General features: G+C 40.6%; 1 protein-coding gene across 3 annotated transcripts in view; it reads right to left on the reverse strand.

The window, feature by feature from the left end:
* Positions 1-5,085: 5,085 nt before the first annotated feature.
* C7H3orf70 (chromosome 7 C3orf70 homolog) overlaps positions 5,086-15,580 on the reverse strand; it is a 123,095-nt gene continuing 112,600 nt past the window's right edge. For all 3 annotated transcript variants that reach the window (XM_077272124.1, XM_077272123.1, XM_077272122.1), the window contains one exon: positions 5,086-12,276. In XM_077272124.1, coding sequence (XP_077128239.1) covers positions 11,702-12,276 — 575 coding nt within the window. In that variant the 3' untranslated portion in view covers positions 5,086-11,701. The remainder of the gene's footprint in view (positions 12,277-15,580) is intronic.

Here is a 15,580-nt window from a genome sequence, read left to right on the forward strand (position 1 = left end):
AGAGCCTGCTCGTTCAGCTTGCAACATGTTGATGCTGGTTTCATTAGCTCACTCTGAAGGTTCTTTTCTTTGAAAGATATATTTTGTTGGCATTGTATATCTTCAATGCATTGATGTGAATTAATTAATAGTAATGTTGACTTTCAAAACCCTAAAATAAACAAAATACCAAAAATTGAGAAAAATATACTAAATTTGAAGAGAATTTTGCATTTTGTGGCAAATCCTGACGTCCAGGATTTTTTTCAATATTTTTTTCGTTTTCAGCACACCAAAATACATGGAAATTAGATGAAAATAATCAAACAGCTTTTTAGTCGCAGACCTGTGTTATTTTCCAGTAGCCAATCACATTTGGGAGACTCCCATTTGTAGGCATGGAAAACGGATCCATCAAAAAAACGGATGAAACGGATTGTAAAAATGGATGCAACGGATCCAGTTTTTCGACGGAACCGTCTAGCGGATTCGTGGAAAAACTGTATGCATTGCATCCGTTTTTCACTATTTTTGACGCATCCGTCGAATCGACGCATTATGATGGCCGCCTGCCGACGGAAGTGTGAAAGAAGCCTAACCTGTTTATCCAGAGGAAAGCCAATGCCCCATGTTTCAGGATCATGGCTGTATTTCTCAGTGTATACCATCCATCTACTAAATAATTGTCTAAGGGGTACTTCCGGCTTTCTGTCTGTCTGTCCTTCTGTCTGTCACGGATATTCATTGGTCGCGGCCTCTGCCTGTCATGGAATCCAAGTCGCTGATTGGTCTCGCCAGCTGCCTGTCATGGCTGCCGCGTCCAATCAGCGACGGCCACAGTCCGATTAGTCCCTCCCTACTCCCCTGCAGTCAGTTGCCTGGCGCCCGCTCCATACTCCCCGCAGTCACGGCTCACAGGGTTAATGCCAGCGGTAACTGACCGCGTTATGCTGCGGGTAACTCACTCCGTTACCGCTGCTATTAACCCTGTGTGACCAAGTTTTTACTATTGATGCTGCCTATGCAGCCTCAATAGTAAAAACATCTGTTATAAATAATTAAAAAAATAAAAAATCATTATAAACTCACCTTCCGCCGCCTTTCCCGCTCCTCGCGATGCTCCGGTGACCGGTCCATGCAAGCGGCAGGTTCCGGTGCTAAGTATGGTATGCGACAAGGACCTGCCATGACATCACGGTCATGTGACCGCGACGTCATCGCAGGCCCTGCGCGACTGCGCGAGAAGGACCTGCCATGACGTCACGGTCATGTGACAGCGACGTCATCACACCCTGGGACCGGAAGCTGCCGCCTGCACCGCACACAGGCGACAGAACTACAAGGGTACCCTCGGAAGGTGAGTATGTGTTTATTTTTTAACCTGTGACATACGTGGCTGGGCAATATACTACGTGACTGGCCAATATACTACGTGGCTTTGTGCTGTATACTACGTCACTGTGCAATATACTACGTGGCTCTGTGCTGTATACTACTTCACTGGGCAATATACTACTTCACTGGGCGATATACTATGTGGCTCTGTGCTGTATACTACGTCGCTGTGCAATATACTATGTGGCTCTGTGCTGTATAATACGTAACTGGGCAATATACTACGTCACTGGGCAATATACTACGTAATTGGGCAATATAGTATGTAACTGGGCAATATACTACGTGGACATGCATATTCTAGAATACCCGATGTGTTAGAATCGGGCCACTATCTAGTCCTCTATCATTTGCATGTGTAGTTAGTAATAAGACTGAAGCATTTTATCTGTTTGTATTCTTAAAAAGAATACAGAAAGCTGTAGAACAAATTATCTTTATTTGCAGTTTATACCTTATGGATAAGGATGTGTTATGTATCAGCTGTGGATATTCACAATAAAAAAAAACTCAGCAAAATCCACAGTGGTAGATATCACACATTTTGCTGTGGAAACCAAACGAACATCTGGACCATAAATTACTGTAGCTGGATTTTCGGCAGGTAAATCCACAGCAGAAAAGTTGGGAGCGTATTCACACCATGGGAATGTACCCTAATGGTCCTTTTACAAGGGCATCCGGTCACGAGCAACACACATTATAGCATGTTGATTATCCGTCAATGCACTTCTATTAAGGCCTAATTCAGACATCAGTATTTTTCACATACGAGTAAAACGGGCCAACACTGATTGGACTTTGATCACGTTTCGTGAAGAATACACGAAACGTGCGTTGGGGTGGAGGGAAACACTTATCAGCTCTGCAGCAACTGGCTGGACTCCATACTTAAATATGCATCGCTATAGGTAAATCTGCCTCTTTTACAAACCTTTATCTGCACTACGTTATGCTATGGCTTATACTGTGTACTTAACATAGGCACTTGTACCTCTGTTTATTTGCCAGTTTGCCGCAAATTAGACTAGGTAGTGCGGTAATTTAACCCATATATTTAAAAGGATAAACCTACTGTATATGATTAAATACTAGCCAGCTAAAGCTATTTGGACAATTGTTGTTGACATTACACCTACGGTGACTGATACTACTTCCCTCACACGAAAAGGCACCTGTTTGAATCTTGTGGACTATATGGCCATGTTCACACGATCCGTTTTTCACTGCGGATTTTTCCGGTCCTTTTTCGGGGAAATCCGCAGTGGAAAACGGCGGTGCTTCTCTCGGCGGATTTGTGTCCTTTTTCTTCTGCGGATTCCACTGCGGGTTTCCAAATGCAGTTTCCTATTGGTGCTGTTGGAAACCCGCAGCGGAATCCGCTGAAAGAATTGACATGGTACTTCTTTTTTCCGTTGGCAAATCCGCGCGGATTTTCCAGCGAAAAAAAGGATCGTCGGCACAGCGGGTTTTGTTTTCCATAGGGTAACATTGTACTGTACCCTGCATGGAAAACGGCTGCGGATCCGTAGCTGCAATTCCGCTACGGATCCGCAGCAAAAAACGGATCGTGTGAACGTAGCCTAAATGTGTTTTTTTAATATTTTTCAATAAATTGTTATTTTTAAACAAACACATTGATAACAGTGGTTATTGCTTTATGCCCCTTACTATGTGTTAGTCTTGGGGCATATTGTTGGATTCTATATGTTTGTAATATACCACAACCTTATTTTGGACTATATTGGTTGATAATCCTATCACAGATACAAGTACTATCTGAAAACTACAGAAGCACTCGAACGCGAAAATCAGAAGTCTGAATGAGGCCTAACAGAGCAATCACCTACATGTGTAAGCTTCATGGGGACGTTGGTTGGTAGTCTCCTTACAGTGTCTATCTCTGCATCGTCTGTATTGTTCGGACGGTCAGTACCCCTGATGAACCCCCGGCTTTCCCACGGGGGGGGAAACGCGTTGGGCACTGTAAGGGATGTTATCCTGGATGAAGATGTTCTGATGGCTGGACTGATATCTACAGCGTTGTTGAAGGATTTTTTTCCGTATCAGATGAGTAAAGGGTTCGATTTGGCCTGATGATTACACCTTGGAGACGTGGTGGCTGGACCGATATCTGCAGCATTGGTGAAAGGATCTCTGTGAATCAGATGAGTAAAGTGCCTAATATGGCCTAATGACTGTTATTGCTGCATATGATATGGCCATATAAATGGTTGCCGCACCGATATGCTTGATATGGTTTAATGACTATCTTTTGCTGCATGATATGCGGCTATCTATATGACTGCTGGATCCATATTTACAACAGGATTGAAGGACCTCGACACACTGGACGGGCCATATCCTCATCTTTTCTCTGTGTGAAATACGCTTTATCTGGTTCATATATGATATAGCCATCAGAATGACTTTTTTGATATATGATATACCCATATTTTTGGGATAAGAATTGCATCATACTCTGGTATTTCCACTCTTTGAAATGACTTTTTTGAACTAGCCGTTGTACTAAAGGAGGCTTTTTTTATGGACCTAGTTTTTGCTGATCCCACCATTGTGTGAGAACCGTATATAGACATTTTTTGTCATTTGAGTGGTTTCCCATAATTGAGTTTTTTGCATAAATGGGACATTAATATTTCCCCTCTCTATTGGCCCAAAAAGTTATACTTGGTCTATACACCTTATTGGGGCATCCAAGCTGTTGGTTACTGAACTATTTTTCAGTTTTTTTGTTCTGTTTGTTTTTGATTATTTTTTATATTATGTTTCATACAATTTTTTGTTTATTTTTTATGATATTTTTGCTTAAGGACAAATCTGCAGATTATTGTAAATGAGGTGATTGGGGTTCTTTACTCTATGCAGGGAGGGGGAGATGTTGGTATTATTGTGATCTGAGGGGCTCTTTCTTGTCTCTCCCGCTATATACCCCAAAAATATATGATATGTGAACACCCTATTTAGGGTCTTCAGCTTGGGCAAAAAAATACTAACTTTTGGTTTTTTTGTTTAGTTTGTTTTTTCTAGGTTTTTTCTTATTTATTTATACTATTTTTGCTAATTTTTTATGATATTTTTGGTTTTGGGTTCATATTTGTGACATTACCTTTCTAGGCATTATAGGGTATTTGTAGGGCCAACAGGGCCAGTCTTCGATGAGCGGGGGCACCAACCGCAGAAACTTAGGGTGCCTACCCCCGCAAATAGGTAGTGGATAGGAGTAGGGTTTTGACAGGGGTCAGTTAGTGCCCTTGTTACTTATTTTCATTGTATTGTCCTCAATTTTAGAACTTTGTATTTTAACTTTGAATATTAAAAGTTATATTTTAGGAATCCTTGTGTTTTGGTTTGGTTTAGTAGTCTCCTTACAGTGTGCATATTGTCAGCAGCGTATCCCTCGTTTACACGGGAAGATGTGCTGCCAACTAACAATGATTTTAAGTTTGCATTAAACATTCAATCGTCCGGGAACCGATCATTTATTTATTTGTTGGCTGATCGCTAGCAAATGTACACGGAGCAATGATAAAACGTCCTATGAACATCATTCAGTCAATCATCGGACCTCGTAAAATGTTCTCTATCAGTTTGTCTTGATAACGGCATCACACCGCAATGTCACGTTGTTCGTTTGCAGCACTTTGGTGTAGAAGACGACCTGATATATGATCACGGCACAAGCAGGGAGAGAAAAAAAAAAAACAGCAAATTTTATTACATTTGATCAAATGTACATACATTTGCTTGGCTAATTACATATAGGGCATGTGTATTAATAGTTTACATTGTGCTTCAAAGAGAGAATTCAATACGATAAAAAATACTGGGCGGCAAGAGGAAAGGTAACGGTTTCCTATCCGAGATTTGATACCCACTCTAGTAACCAAAGGTTTATCAGCTTTTAATCAAAAGTAACAAATAAAGCAAACTGTAATCTACAATATGTATAAGTTAATTGTACAAAGCAATGCTTTAAAGTGTATCTAAGGACCTGTCCTATGTACCAACTGTCCAATGCTTTTCTATAGGGTCATTGTGCTTGAGAGGTTGGGAAATGTGTTTTCAGCTATTCCTCATTGAAGTTTATGGGGCAGACTGGTTCTAGTGATGAGCGAGTATACTCGTTGCTCAGGTTTTCTCGAGCATGCTCGGGTGACCTTCAAGTATTTATGACTGCTCGGAGATTTAGTTTTCATTGCAGCAGCTGAATGATTTACAGCTACTAGCCTGCTTGATTACATATGAAGATTTACTGGCAACCAGGCAACCCCCACATGTACTCAGCCTGGCTAGTAGCTGTAAATCATTCAGCTGTGGTGATGAAAACTAAATATCCGAGCAGTCAAATACTCGGAGGTCACCCGAGCAACGAGTATACTCGCTCATCACTAGTTCTTGTAGATTGATTAGATCATTGTGGCATGAAATAAGCATGGCTCTCAGTTTTGAGCTCCACTCGGTTCCTAGCCCCCCAGTTAAACCTCATTGATGGTGATCAGCTTTGTAATCTGAGCTTGGGTTGTCCAAACTGGAGTGTCCCTTGATTTAAATATTTTGAGAAGCTCATAAATAACTAAGTTAAGAGAGGTGCGTGGGGGATCTTTGGTTCAGGAGCCTCATCTCTTGGCCATGCTTTACAAAAAATACCATACAAAGACATCTGGAGAGTCTGTCCTGTGTCCTGACACCCATTGATTGAAATAGGAACTGTGCAATACAGGGGGACATTTCTGCTTATTGAGTGCGCCTTTCTAACACTTAGGCATTGTCTAATGTGAAGAACTCCGTGTAAAACCATGCTTCACATATGTTCATTGAGCGGGGACTCTGCCCAAGCCCATTTATACTGTACACTTGGTCAAATAACTTTTGGGGTTTTCATAAGTGCAATGACTGATATAGGATTGGAGTTTGGTCCAGTGAAATCTGCCCATTACTAAATTCTCAATTCAGTCTTTCACAGGTTTCACTAAATTACCAGAAAAAAAAAAAGAACCGTTAACGTTATTGGTTAAACATTTCTGTAACCTTAACACTACAGCTGACCATATATATATATATATTAGACCATCTAATGTGTATGGGGACCCTTTTGAACTTATAATGGTGGTCAGGAGAGCAAGCCATTGACTGATGTTCACTCATCATCCATCTCATCAATATTCGGCCTACGTCATTGTACGGTACTCACTGGATGTAGGTATTTGGTGAAATATTTTATAATATTTTGTTTACCACCAGTCTATGATCGGCGAACTTGTGGTTCTTAAGCTGCTGGAAAACTACAGCTTCCCCTTTTTTTTTTTTTGCAGAATTTTTGGAGGAGCTTTTCTTTTCCTGATGTGCTTTTGAAGAGTTTTTTTGTTTTTTTCTTGCAGCCTTTTGATTGGACAGAGATTGTTTTGTGCACTTTTTTTTCAAACCGGACATTTTTCAAAAAAGCCTACAGGAGGGGGGAGGAAAGAAAAACTCCTCCTCCTATGAACAGCACAGTGCATTACCTAGAGAAATGAATAGAAGTTTGCAGAGCAGATACGCACCAAAATTCATCAAAAATGTATAAACATCTAGTGTGTGACAGAGCATACTGTGAATTGGTATAGCTGGAGCCAAACCGGGTGAAGACCATCATCCTATACTGACTGCTAATATCATTGGGATCATTTGTTACTGGATTACCTGCCATAATTACAAGATGAACGTCGAGTGTACAGCCAATGCTGACAACCCACAGGGACAGTCATTTACCCACTTGGCGTGGGAGACTAGGGGTCTGCCAAGTTTGTGCTTGACAATTAATCTTCTTCTGTTAAGCTAAAGTTTTTTTTATATTCAACAGAACAAGAAAAAATATATTTTTAAAACAGATTGGCATTAATGCATTTGGCAGTACTATTGTTCTTTTAATCATTGGTTAGCACTGTTTCTTTGCAGCGCTGGGTCCTTGGTTCAAATCCCACCAAGGACACCATCTGCAAGGAGTTTGTATATTCTCCTCTTGTTTGTGTGGGTTTCCTCTGGGTTCTCGTGTTTCCTTCCACACTCCAAAGACATACTGATAGGGAATTTAGATTGTGAGCCCCAATGGGACAGCGATGTGGAATTAATGGCACTATATAAGTGAGTAAAAATAAAGAAATAGAGCAGCATGAATAAATGTGAATTGCTCACATGGGTGGTGTCGCTCCATTCTTTGTCCCACTAGTGGTAAAATATATATTAGTGCTCGGGACAAGGCTACCGTAATTCCGACAGCAGTCACAATGGGCAGAGAGGTACATTCCATAATTTGCTCCCTCCGTCCGGTCATAAATAGAACAGCGCACAGGTTAAAAACAATTGCCAAGGCAAAGTCTGCTGCGTGCAAGAATCTTTCCTTACATCTGCCGCTCACATACTGAGCTTTTCAGAGACGGAAAACACAGCACGGTTTAACCTTCAGCCGGTAAAAGAAGACGCTATGAAAAATAAGTCCATGCTGGCATAATTATTTCTAGAAGCTTGCTGAGATAAACCTGCTGCACTGACTTTCAAAGTACGGTATATAGGAAAGTATTTCTCTAACCGGCTTAAGGAAGTCAACAGGGAAAACTTGTTGCAGAAAGTGTTACCAGCTGCAACCAGTGATTAGAAAAGACACAAAGGCGAGGAAGGCGACTGTTCTGTAAAGTAACAAATGCTCGGATTTACATTTACCATACGTTTCAATGAGATACTGCATTAAGACGATGGAACAGGTTCCTGGAGAGGGATATAAATCTATATACCGTATGTATTAAAATACATGTGGATGAGCTCTTCATTCACTATTCTGATGGGAAAAAAATTGAGGATTATCTTGGAACTGTACTTTCAAAACACTTTGCATAAATCAATAGTACAAATATAAAAAAAATTGTAATGTATCTCATCTTAGAGAAATCTGCTTCCTTCCCCACTTAGAAGACTCGTTTACGAGTATAAGCCTGAACTTGTCATCCACTCTGAAAACAACTCCTCAAATGCATCTTGCTGCCACCACATTGTGATATCATGTGACACAGCCCATTATAATCAATGGAGAGGAGCACAGTGAGGAAACAGGCAGAGGAAACACAGCAAGTTTGTGTTGAGCTGTCCAACAAGTCTTTTACCTCACCCCAGAGTTTAATTTTCATCCATATTGCTCAGGATTGCTGTATATTGTTCTCCATGCTTTCTGCTGCTTGTCTCTATATGCTAAATAAATAAAAAAAAGGAAAGAACAGCAAGAATCTCTCTATGTGCTGTACTAATTTTGTCAAGTCAAAGTAAGTCTTGATGGGTTAGATCTGTTCTAAGGGCCCAACACAATATTACGCAACAGAATTTTAATGTTACGGCTGATCAATGTTATTACATGCTTAGTATCTTATTATTATTATTATTATTATTATTATTACAGTAACAGACCACTATTTTTTTAATTCATTTGTGAACCTAGTCCCCCAATATATGTAATTCAGAAAGCATTACCTTATTTAGTTGTTTTTATCTAAAAATTCATGTATTCAGTCTCCTGAGTTAGGTCATGTGACGTAGTGGTGACGTAAAGGCATGTAATTCCAAGGTGGGTCACACCTGACCCAACTGAGTAGAAGGAATCCATTAATCTCAGCCACCAGAACTGCCTGTATAGTGAAATAGCATGGAGGACTGCAACCAGTAAAATTCTCCACAGTTGAAGGGGACAGAAACTCCTATCACAGTTACTGATGATGATTACAACTTTATGATGGATTTGCATACAAGGCAGCTGGTCATGTGATGCATCATGGGATTAATATCAGAGCATAGAGGAAAGAAATGCAAAATGAAATCTGGAACTTAAAGAGGGAGGATGAAGAGAAGAAAGTGGAGGCTAAAGAGAAGAAAGAGGCGACTGAACTGCATGGGTGTAAGTACAGAGATCAGAGAAATGAAGAGTGTGACAATCAGGTAGAGGATGCAGGAATGGAATAAAGTTTTACTGGACCGCTAGTTTTGTTTTTTTTATTATTAGTGGCTGGTTTTAGACTAAATGAATCAAACTAATAAAGTCTGATAATTTAGTATAGTTGAACAACTACAGATATAGGAACAACGTAGTTGATCCAACCTTACAGAGTTGTCAATGATGTAAGGAATAATCAAGTAAAGCATCTAGAAATGTTCTCAGTTCTTCAAACAGTCCTTAGGCTTACTTTGAAACAAATACTATGGCTAAACATTTTAAGAAAAAGTTACTAAAAGAGTAGCCGAAAAATATAATTAGGATAGGGCAAACAAGAAAACGCCACATGTTCGATCAATGCTTCTCTAAATCTTTACAATAGGAAAGTCCCTTAAAATCTGTTCCCTTCTTGAAGAATTACTACATTTTAACCATAACATTTACTATTCCTGGCATTTTTGGGAAAACCCCTAATAGCCATCATGGAACTGGAGAACACTGTTCCAATCATAGTATCATGTCCCAGGTTAACATTAAGAATACCCCTCTAACATATGCATGCGATAATTCTATGTGACCTATCAGCAGTTTCTTTAAATCTGGAGAAAATCCATATCCTTGCTGGGCAATGGAGCCCAGAGCGTTTTAACCTACACTCCAAAACAAACATGTAGTCTAAGCTTACTAATACGTTTAAATATTAATACTCGCACTGCAGGAATCCTGCGCTATAATTTGCAGTAAATGAAGAACCCGTGAGGCCATCCAGAGCTCCTACAACTCATTCTAAAGGTTTTATTCTGTCCGCCGCTGACTCAATTACAATTTGGCCACCTATGGTTTGCTATTTCCCTTTGAAGACGTGCTGCTCTTAAAAGGTCACAATAACCTAATTGCATCATAATTGACTCCGGTTGCTCTCATCCATTCAGTAATTGCAGAGTGAAGGAGACAGAAGCCAGAGCCGTCTTCTGCGTACTGAGCAGGTGTCAGGTCTATTTATCTGCACAGGATTGAGAGGTGAAACAATTCAGCTTCAAGTGGGTTATCGAAAGCTGTGTAACCAGAATAAATAAGGCCAGCTCCCTTCCTTTTATCACAGGCTAAAAGTTGATTTAAACAGTCAATATATCGATTTAAGGAGCTTAACGTTGCGAAACCTTAGCAGACAAGAAGCACGTTTGGCGCGGCCAGTCACAAATTGCTTTCTACGCTCTGTTGTGCATTGTGGTAAGAGCGAGATATTATAGGAGTCTCTTCTAATCTTATGGGCCATTTGTTGGTGAAGACTTGTAAAGAATTATTATGACAGGGCCATGAAAAGTAACCTTCTTATGGGTGTTAAGACGATTCATCTTTTCTACTGAATCCCTTTTATTGCTCATGGTGTAAACAAAACATGGTTTGCCTTGATCAACTTGGTTTCAATGCCTAAGGTGGGTCCTTTAGCGATAAAGGCCAAGTTTGAAGGTTATGCCTAAAGAACATCTATATACTATGAATTCTGGATAAGAGTGGGTAAGGTAGCTAAATGTGTACACAGGATCATACAGAGACATGTCAGCACACGATCCTTACAGTCTAGTATACAGGGAAAACACCAAGTTAATGGTCCTTTAACACTTTTCAGTACACCACTAGTAAATTACTGATGGTCCCAGTGAACAGCTACTGACAAGTATATGTACAAAGTAGCTCCTTCTGAATAAGAACACTGAGTTCTGGACCTTATCGTTACTTACTATATCCAATTAATACTTGAGGAATGTGAGACATCTATTAACAGTGAACCGTCCCTTACAAGACATCGGAATATTATAACACTGGTACACAGTATAGTTTTATATTCATTGCAGCATACCCAAGATAAAGGCCCCATGTTGTGACCAGCACATATACAGAAGATGGTACTGCGGGTTAAACGCTGTGACAACTTCTTTAACCTGTTAAGAAAAATTAATCACAGCCAACCATTGTCATCAAGGCTATAATAGACTATCTCATGATAAAAAAAAAGAGATTTGTCAAAATTGTGCAAATAAATCCGTCGATTCAGCCATCACTCACTTATACAACTGGATAACACCACTAATGAATATGCCTTAATGAATATAAAACGTGTTCTTATGCATGGATGTCGATCTGGAGGCTTCTCAGTGCCTCAAACCATGTTCTTTATTCCACGGTGCAAGTCTTTAGGAATTGATCCATAAACTGGAAACACATTCTTGGTGACTTAACCATATTTGTAGGTGTGTGCAATAGGATTGTATTGCTAGGTCTGTTAGCAGCTGGTTACTGCTGAAATGTGCTTAATCCACTAAATGTATCATCTCCTTCTGTACGTCCAACTCAGACTGTGGTCTCTATAGTTTCGATGATCTCAAGATCAGTCTTGGAAGGTGACACCAAGGGAGAAGGCTCCTGCCCCCAGCAACCATCTGGACTGCAGTCTTCTTCTGAACTAAGGTCTGCTCCTTCCTCTGTATCTTCATCACATGATTCTAGATATGGAACACCAACTGCATTGATTCCAGAGTCCTCGGAATTAGAAGGTGAAGAGCAGTGATCTATTTTTGGTCCTTCTGTGTCTTTGGGTGGATATACCTCCTGAAGGAACTCTCTTTCAGGTCGTGACCTGATGCAGGGCGGTATAGAAGGTGGTGGTGGTGGCGGTTGGCGCTGGACATAGCACATCTTCCCATTGATACATTTGACCTGATAATTGTCAAGGAAGAGGTCAGAGATGGTACAGTAACGTGGAGATTCTGGTATAAATGGAGGCTGGAAGGAAGAAGCTACTTTGAGAAACTGCTCGGCCAGCGAGACAGATATCTGCATTGTGTTGGTTTCTTCCTGGGGTTCCACTGGGATTTCTGTGCTTGGAAGCTGTTCCACGGGAGTCATTGGTTGGTATACATATTTGCCTGAAACACAAAAAAAGGGCCTGTAATTACATTTTATCTACCTCAAACCTAGCACGTTATAAAAACAAATTTTCACATTCATAACAATTTAAAATGTTCTCCCAGGTTGAGTCTGGCTGCATGCGCCCCAAACTCTGCTCACAGTGATGCCCAACTGCAGCAAGAAACTGAGACCAAATGGCCTATGGGCATCACGGTGGTCAGAGATCTGGATGCATAGAGCCCATCACAGTATGGGGTCTCACTCTAAAGTTTAGCACTTTTTCCTTCACAGTGTAGGAAAAGAAGACAGAACTTCTATCAGAATAGTAAGCATTTATTCACGTTATGCAACGTTCCAGCGTGAGCCATCCAGCATAACTAATGAGCATCAATGATCATTGATTCAGTTATATTAACATATGGGTATTCATGCAAAGCAGAGAGTGAGAATCAATACACAGCGGTATACAATTGCTATACATAAGTGCTACTCGATAAACTTTCACACTGCATTCCCAATTAATCAATGGTGTTAACACCAACATTTCATAATCAATCATACTCAAGTGAATCATTTCAATCATCATGTAATCAAAGCCCTTCACATATACATCATTGCCGCATGCGATCCAGGTATCCTGGCGGGTCAAGTGCTCATGTCAGAGTTACTGACCTTCCCTTCTCTGACCGAGAGGTTGCATCAAAGTCAATGCACTGCGCATGCGCCCGTCTGCGCCTCCTGTCCCACAGCCGGAATACAGTGTGCAGGGGGGATTCAGAGCATCCTGTGCGCAACCTTAAACTAAGGGAAATGATGCCCTTGTCATCTCCCTAGAAAGTAATTATGGCATCATTCTATCTCAGCAAGTGAAGAGAATTCATGTTAGCCAGGGAAGACCCCAAGATTGTTACCACCCAGTATGTAGGCTAAGCACACCAGTTCCTTACACATTAAAATTAATCTGTCAGTATGTTTCACCTATGTAATCTGAGCAGCATAAAGTAGGAACAGAGATCCTGATTCCAGCATTGTATTAGTTTACTAAGGCTACGTTCACATTTGCGTTGTGCGCTGCTGCGTCGGCGTCGCAACGCACAACGCAAACAAAAACGCAACAAAACGCACGCTAAAACGCTGCGTTTTGCGACGCATGCGTCCTTTTTCGCCGAAAGTTGGACGCAAAAAAAATGCAACTTGCTGCGTTCTCTGCGCCCAACGCTTGCGGCCAAAAAAACGCATGCGTCGCAAAACGCAGCACAACGCATGTCCATGCGCCCCCATGTTAAATATAGGGGCGCATGACGCATGCGGCGCTGAACGCTAATGTGAACGTAGACTAAGTGCAGCATTGACAGAGCTGCCAAATCAGTGCCGGTGGCGAGATTGGACTAGGATGTACGAGGCCAGTTGTCCTGTAGGGATAATCTCCTGCTGATAAAACAATAATTGTATTGAAACAGCTAAACACAGCCTAGTAAGTGACACATTACTGGACTCAGACTTTCTTTCCCCTATATCATGGTTGTCTCAGATTACATAGCTAAAACCTGGTGACAAATTCCCTTTAATAAAGGGGTGTGGCCATTCCTATTGGTGCCTTTTATTGTTTGGCTGATTACCCACCCATGTGTATAAGGTCCTTAAAGTTCAGAGGGAGTCTAAAAATTCCACATTCAATCAGCAAGTGACAACATATTCTAATGTGCCATAATGCTAACTTTTTCTTAGTTAACTGCGTGAAATACTTGAAAGTTTTTAAACAGTATAGAGAAGCTTGTGTTTGTGACCATTCGATTGCCCCCAACACAATGGCATAATATGGAAGTGGGTGCCAGTGAAGAGAACAACAGTTAATAACCGTTTCTGGAAATAAATGGGTAGATGTCTGCCTTCTGCAGTCTGTAAGGAGTATGAAAGGATAATTTGGGAGATTGATCCAGGTAAATAATTGGATTTTCATTGTGCTCTAAGGAAGGATTTTTATTTGGATTCCTGCGGTAGAAGTAAATTGGCAGCTGAATCCGCAGGGATTTTGCTCTACTTTAGTCTGAACCAAAACAAGAATTAAGGAAATGATGATCTTAACCCCTTCATGACCCAGCCTATTTTGGCCTTAATGACCTTGCCGTTTTTTGCAATTCTGACCACTGTCCCTTTATGAGGTAATAACTCAGGAACGCTTCAACGGATCCTAGCGATTCTGAGACTGTCTTTTCGTGACATATTGGGCTTCATGTTAGTGGTAAATTTAGGTCGATAATTTCTGAGTTTATTTGTGAAAAAAACGGAAATTTGGGGAAAATTTTGAAAATTTTGCAATTTTCACATTTTGAATTTTTATTCTGTTAAACCAGAGAGTTATGTGACACAAAATAGTTAATAAATAACGTTTCCCACATGTCTACTTTACATCAGCACAATTTTGGAAACAATTTTTTTTTTTGCTAGGAAGTTATAAGGGTTAAAATTTGACCAGTGATTTCTCATTTTTACAACAAAATTTACAAAACCATTTTTTTTAAGGACCACCTCACATTTGAAGTCATTTTGAGGGTTCTATATGGCTGAAAATACCCAAAAGTGACACATTCTAAAAACTGCACCCCTCAAGGTGCTCAAAACCACATTCAAGAAGTTTATTAACCCTTCAGGTGTTTCACAGCAGCAGAAGCAACACGGAAGTAAAAAATGAACATTTAACTTTTTAGTCACAAAAATGATCTTTTAGCAACAATTTTTTTATTTTCCCAAGGGTAAAAGGAGAAACTGGACCACGGACGTTGTTGTCCAATTTGCCCTGAGTACGCTGATACCTCATATGTGGGGGTAAACCACTGTTTGGGCGCACGGCAGGGCTCGGAAGGGAAGGAGCGCCATTTGACTTTTTGAATGAAAAATTGGCACCAATCTTTAGCGGACACCATGTCGCGTTTGGAGAGCCCCCGTGTGCCTAAACACTGGAGCTCCCCCACAAGCAACCCCGTTTTGGAAACTAGACCCCCCCAAGGAACTTATCTAGAAGCATAGTGAGCACTTTAAACCCCCAGGTGCTTCACAAATTGATCCGTAAAAATGAAAAAGTACTTTTTTTTCACCAAAAAATTATTTTAGCCTCAATTTTTTCATTTTCACATGGGCAACAGGATAAAATGGATCCTAAAATTTGTTGGGCAATTTCTCCTGAGTACACCGATACCTCACATGTGGGGGTAAACCACTGTTTGGGCACATGGCAAGGCTCGGAAGGGAAGAAGCGCCATTTGACTTTTTGAATGAAAAATTATCTCCATCGTTAGCGGACACCATGTCGCGTTTGGAAAG

The sequence above is a fragment of the Ranitomeya variabilis genome, chromosome 7, assembly GCF_051348905.1.
Source record: "Ranitomeya variabilis isolate aRanVar5 chromosome 7, aRanVar5.hap1, whole genome shotgun sequence".
In the NCBI taxonomy this organism is placed as follows: Eukaryota; Metazoa; Chordata; class Amphibia; order Anura; family Dendrobatidae; genus Ranitomeya; species Ranitomeya variabilis.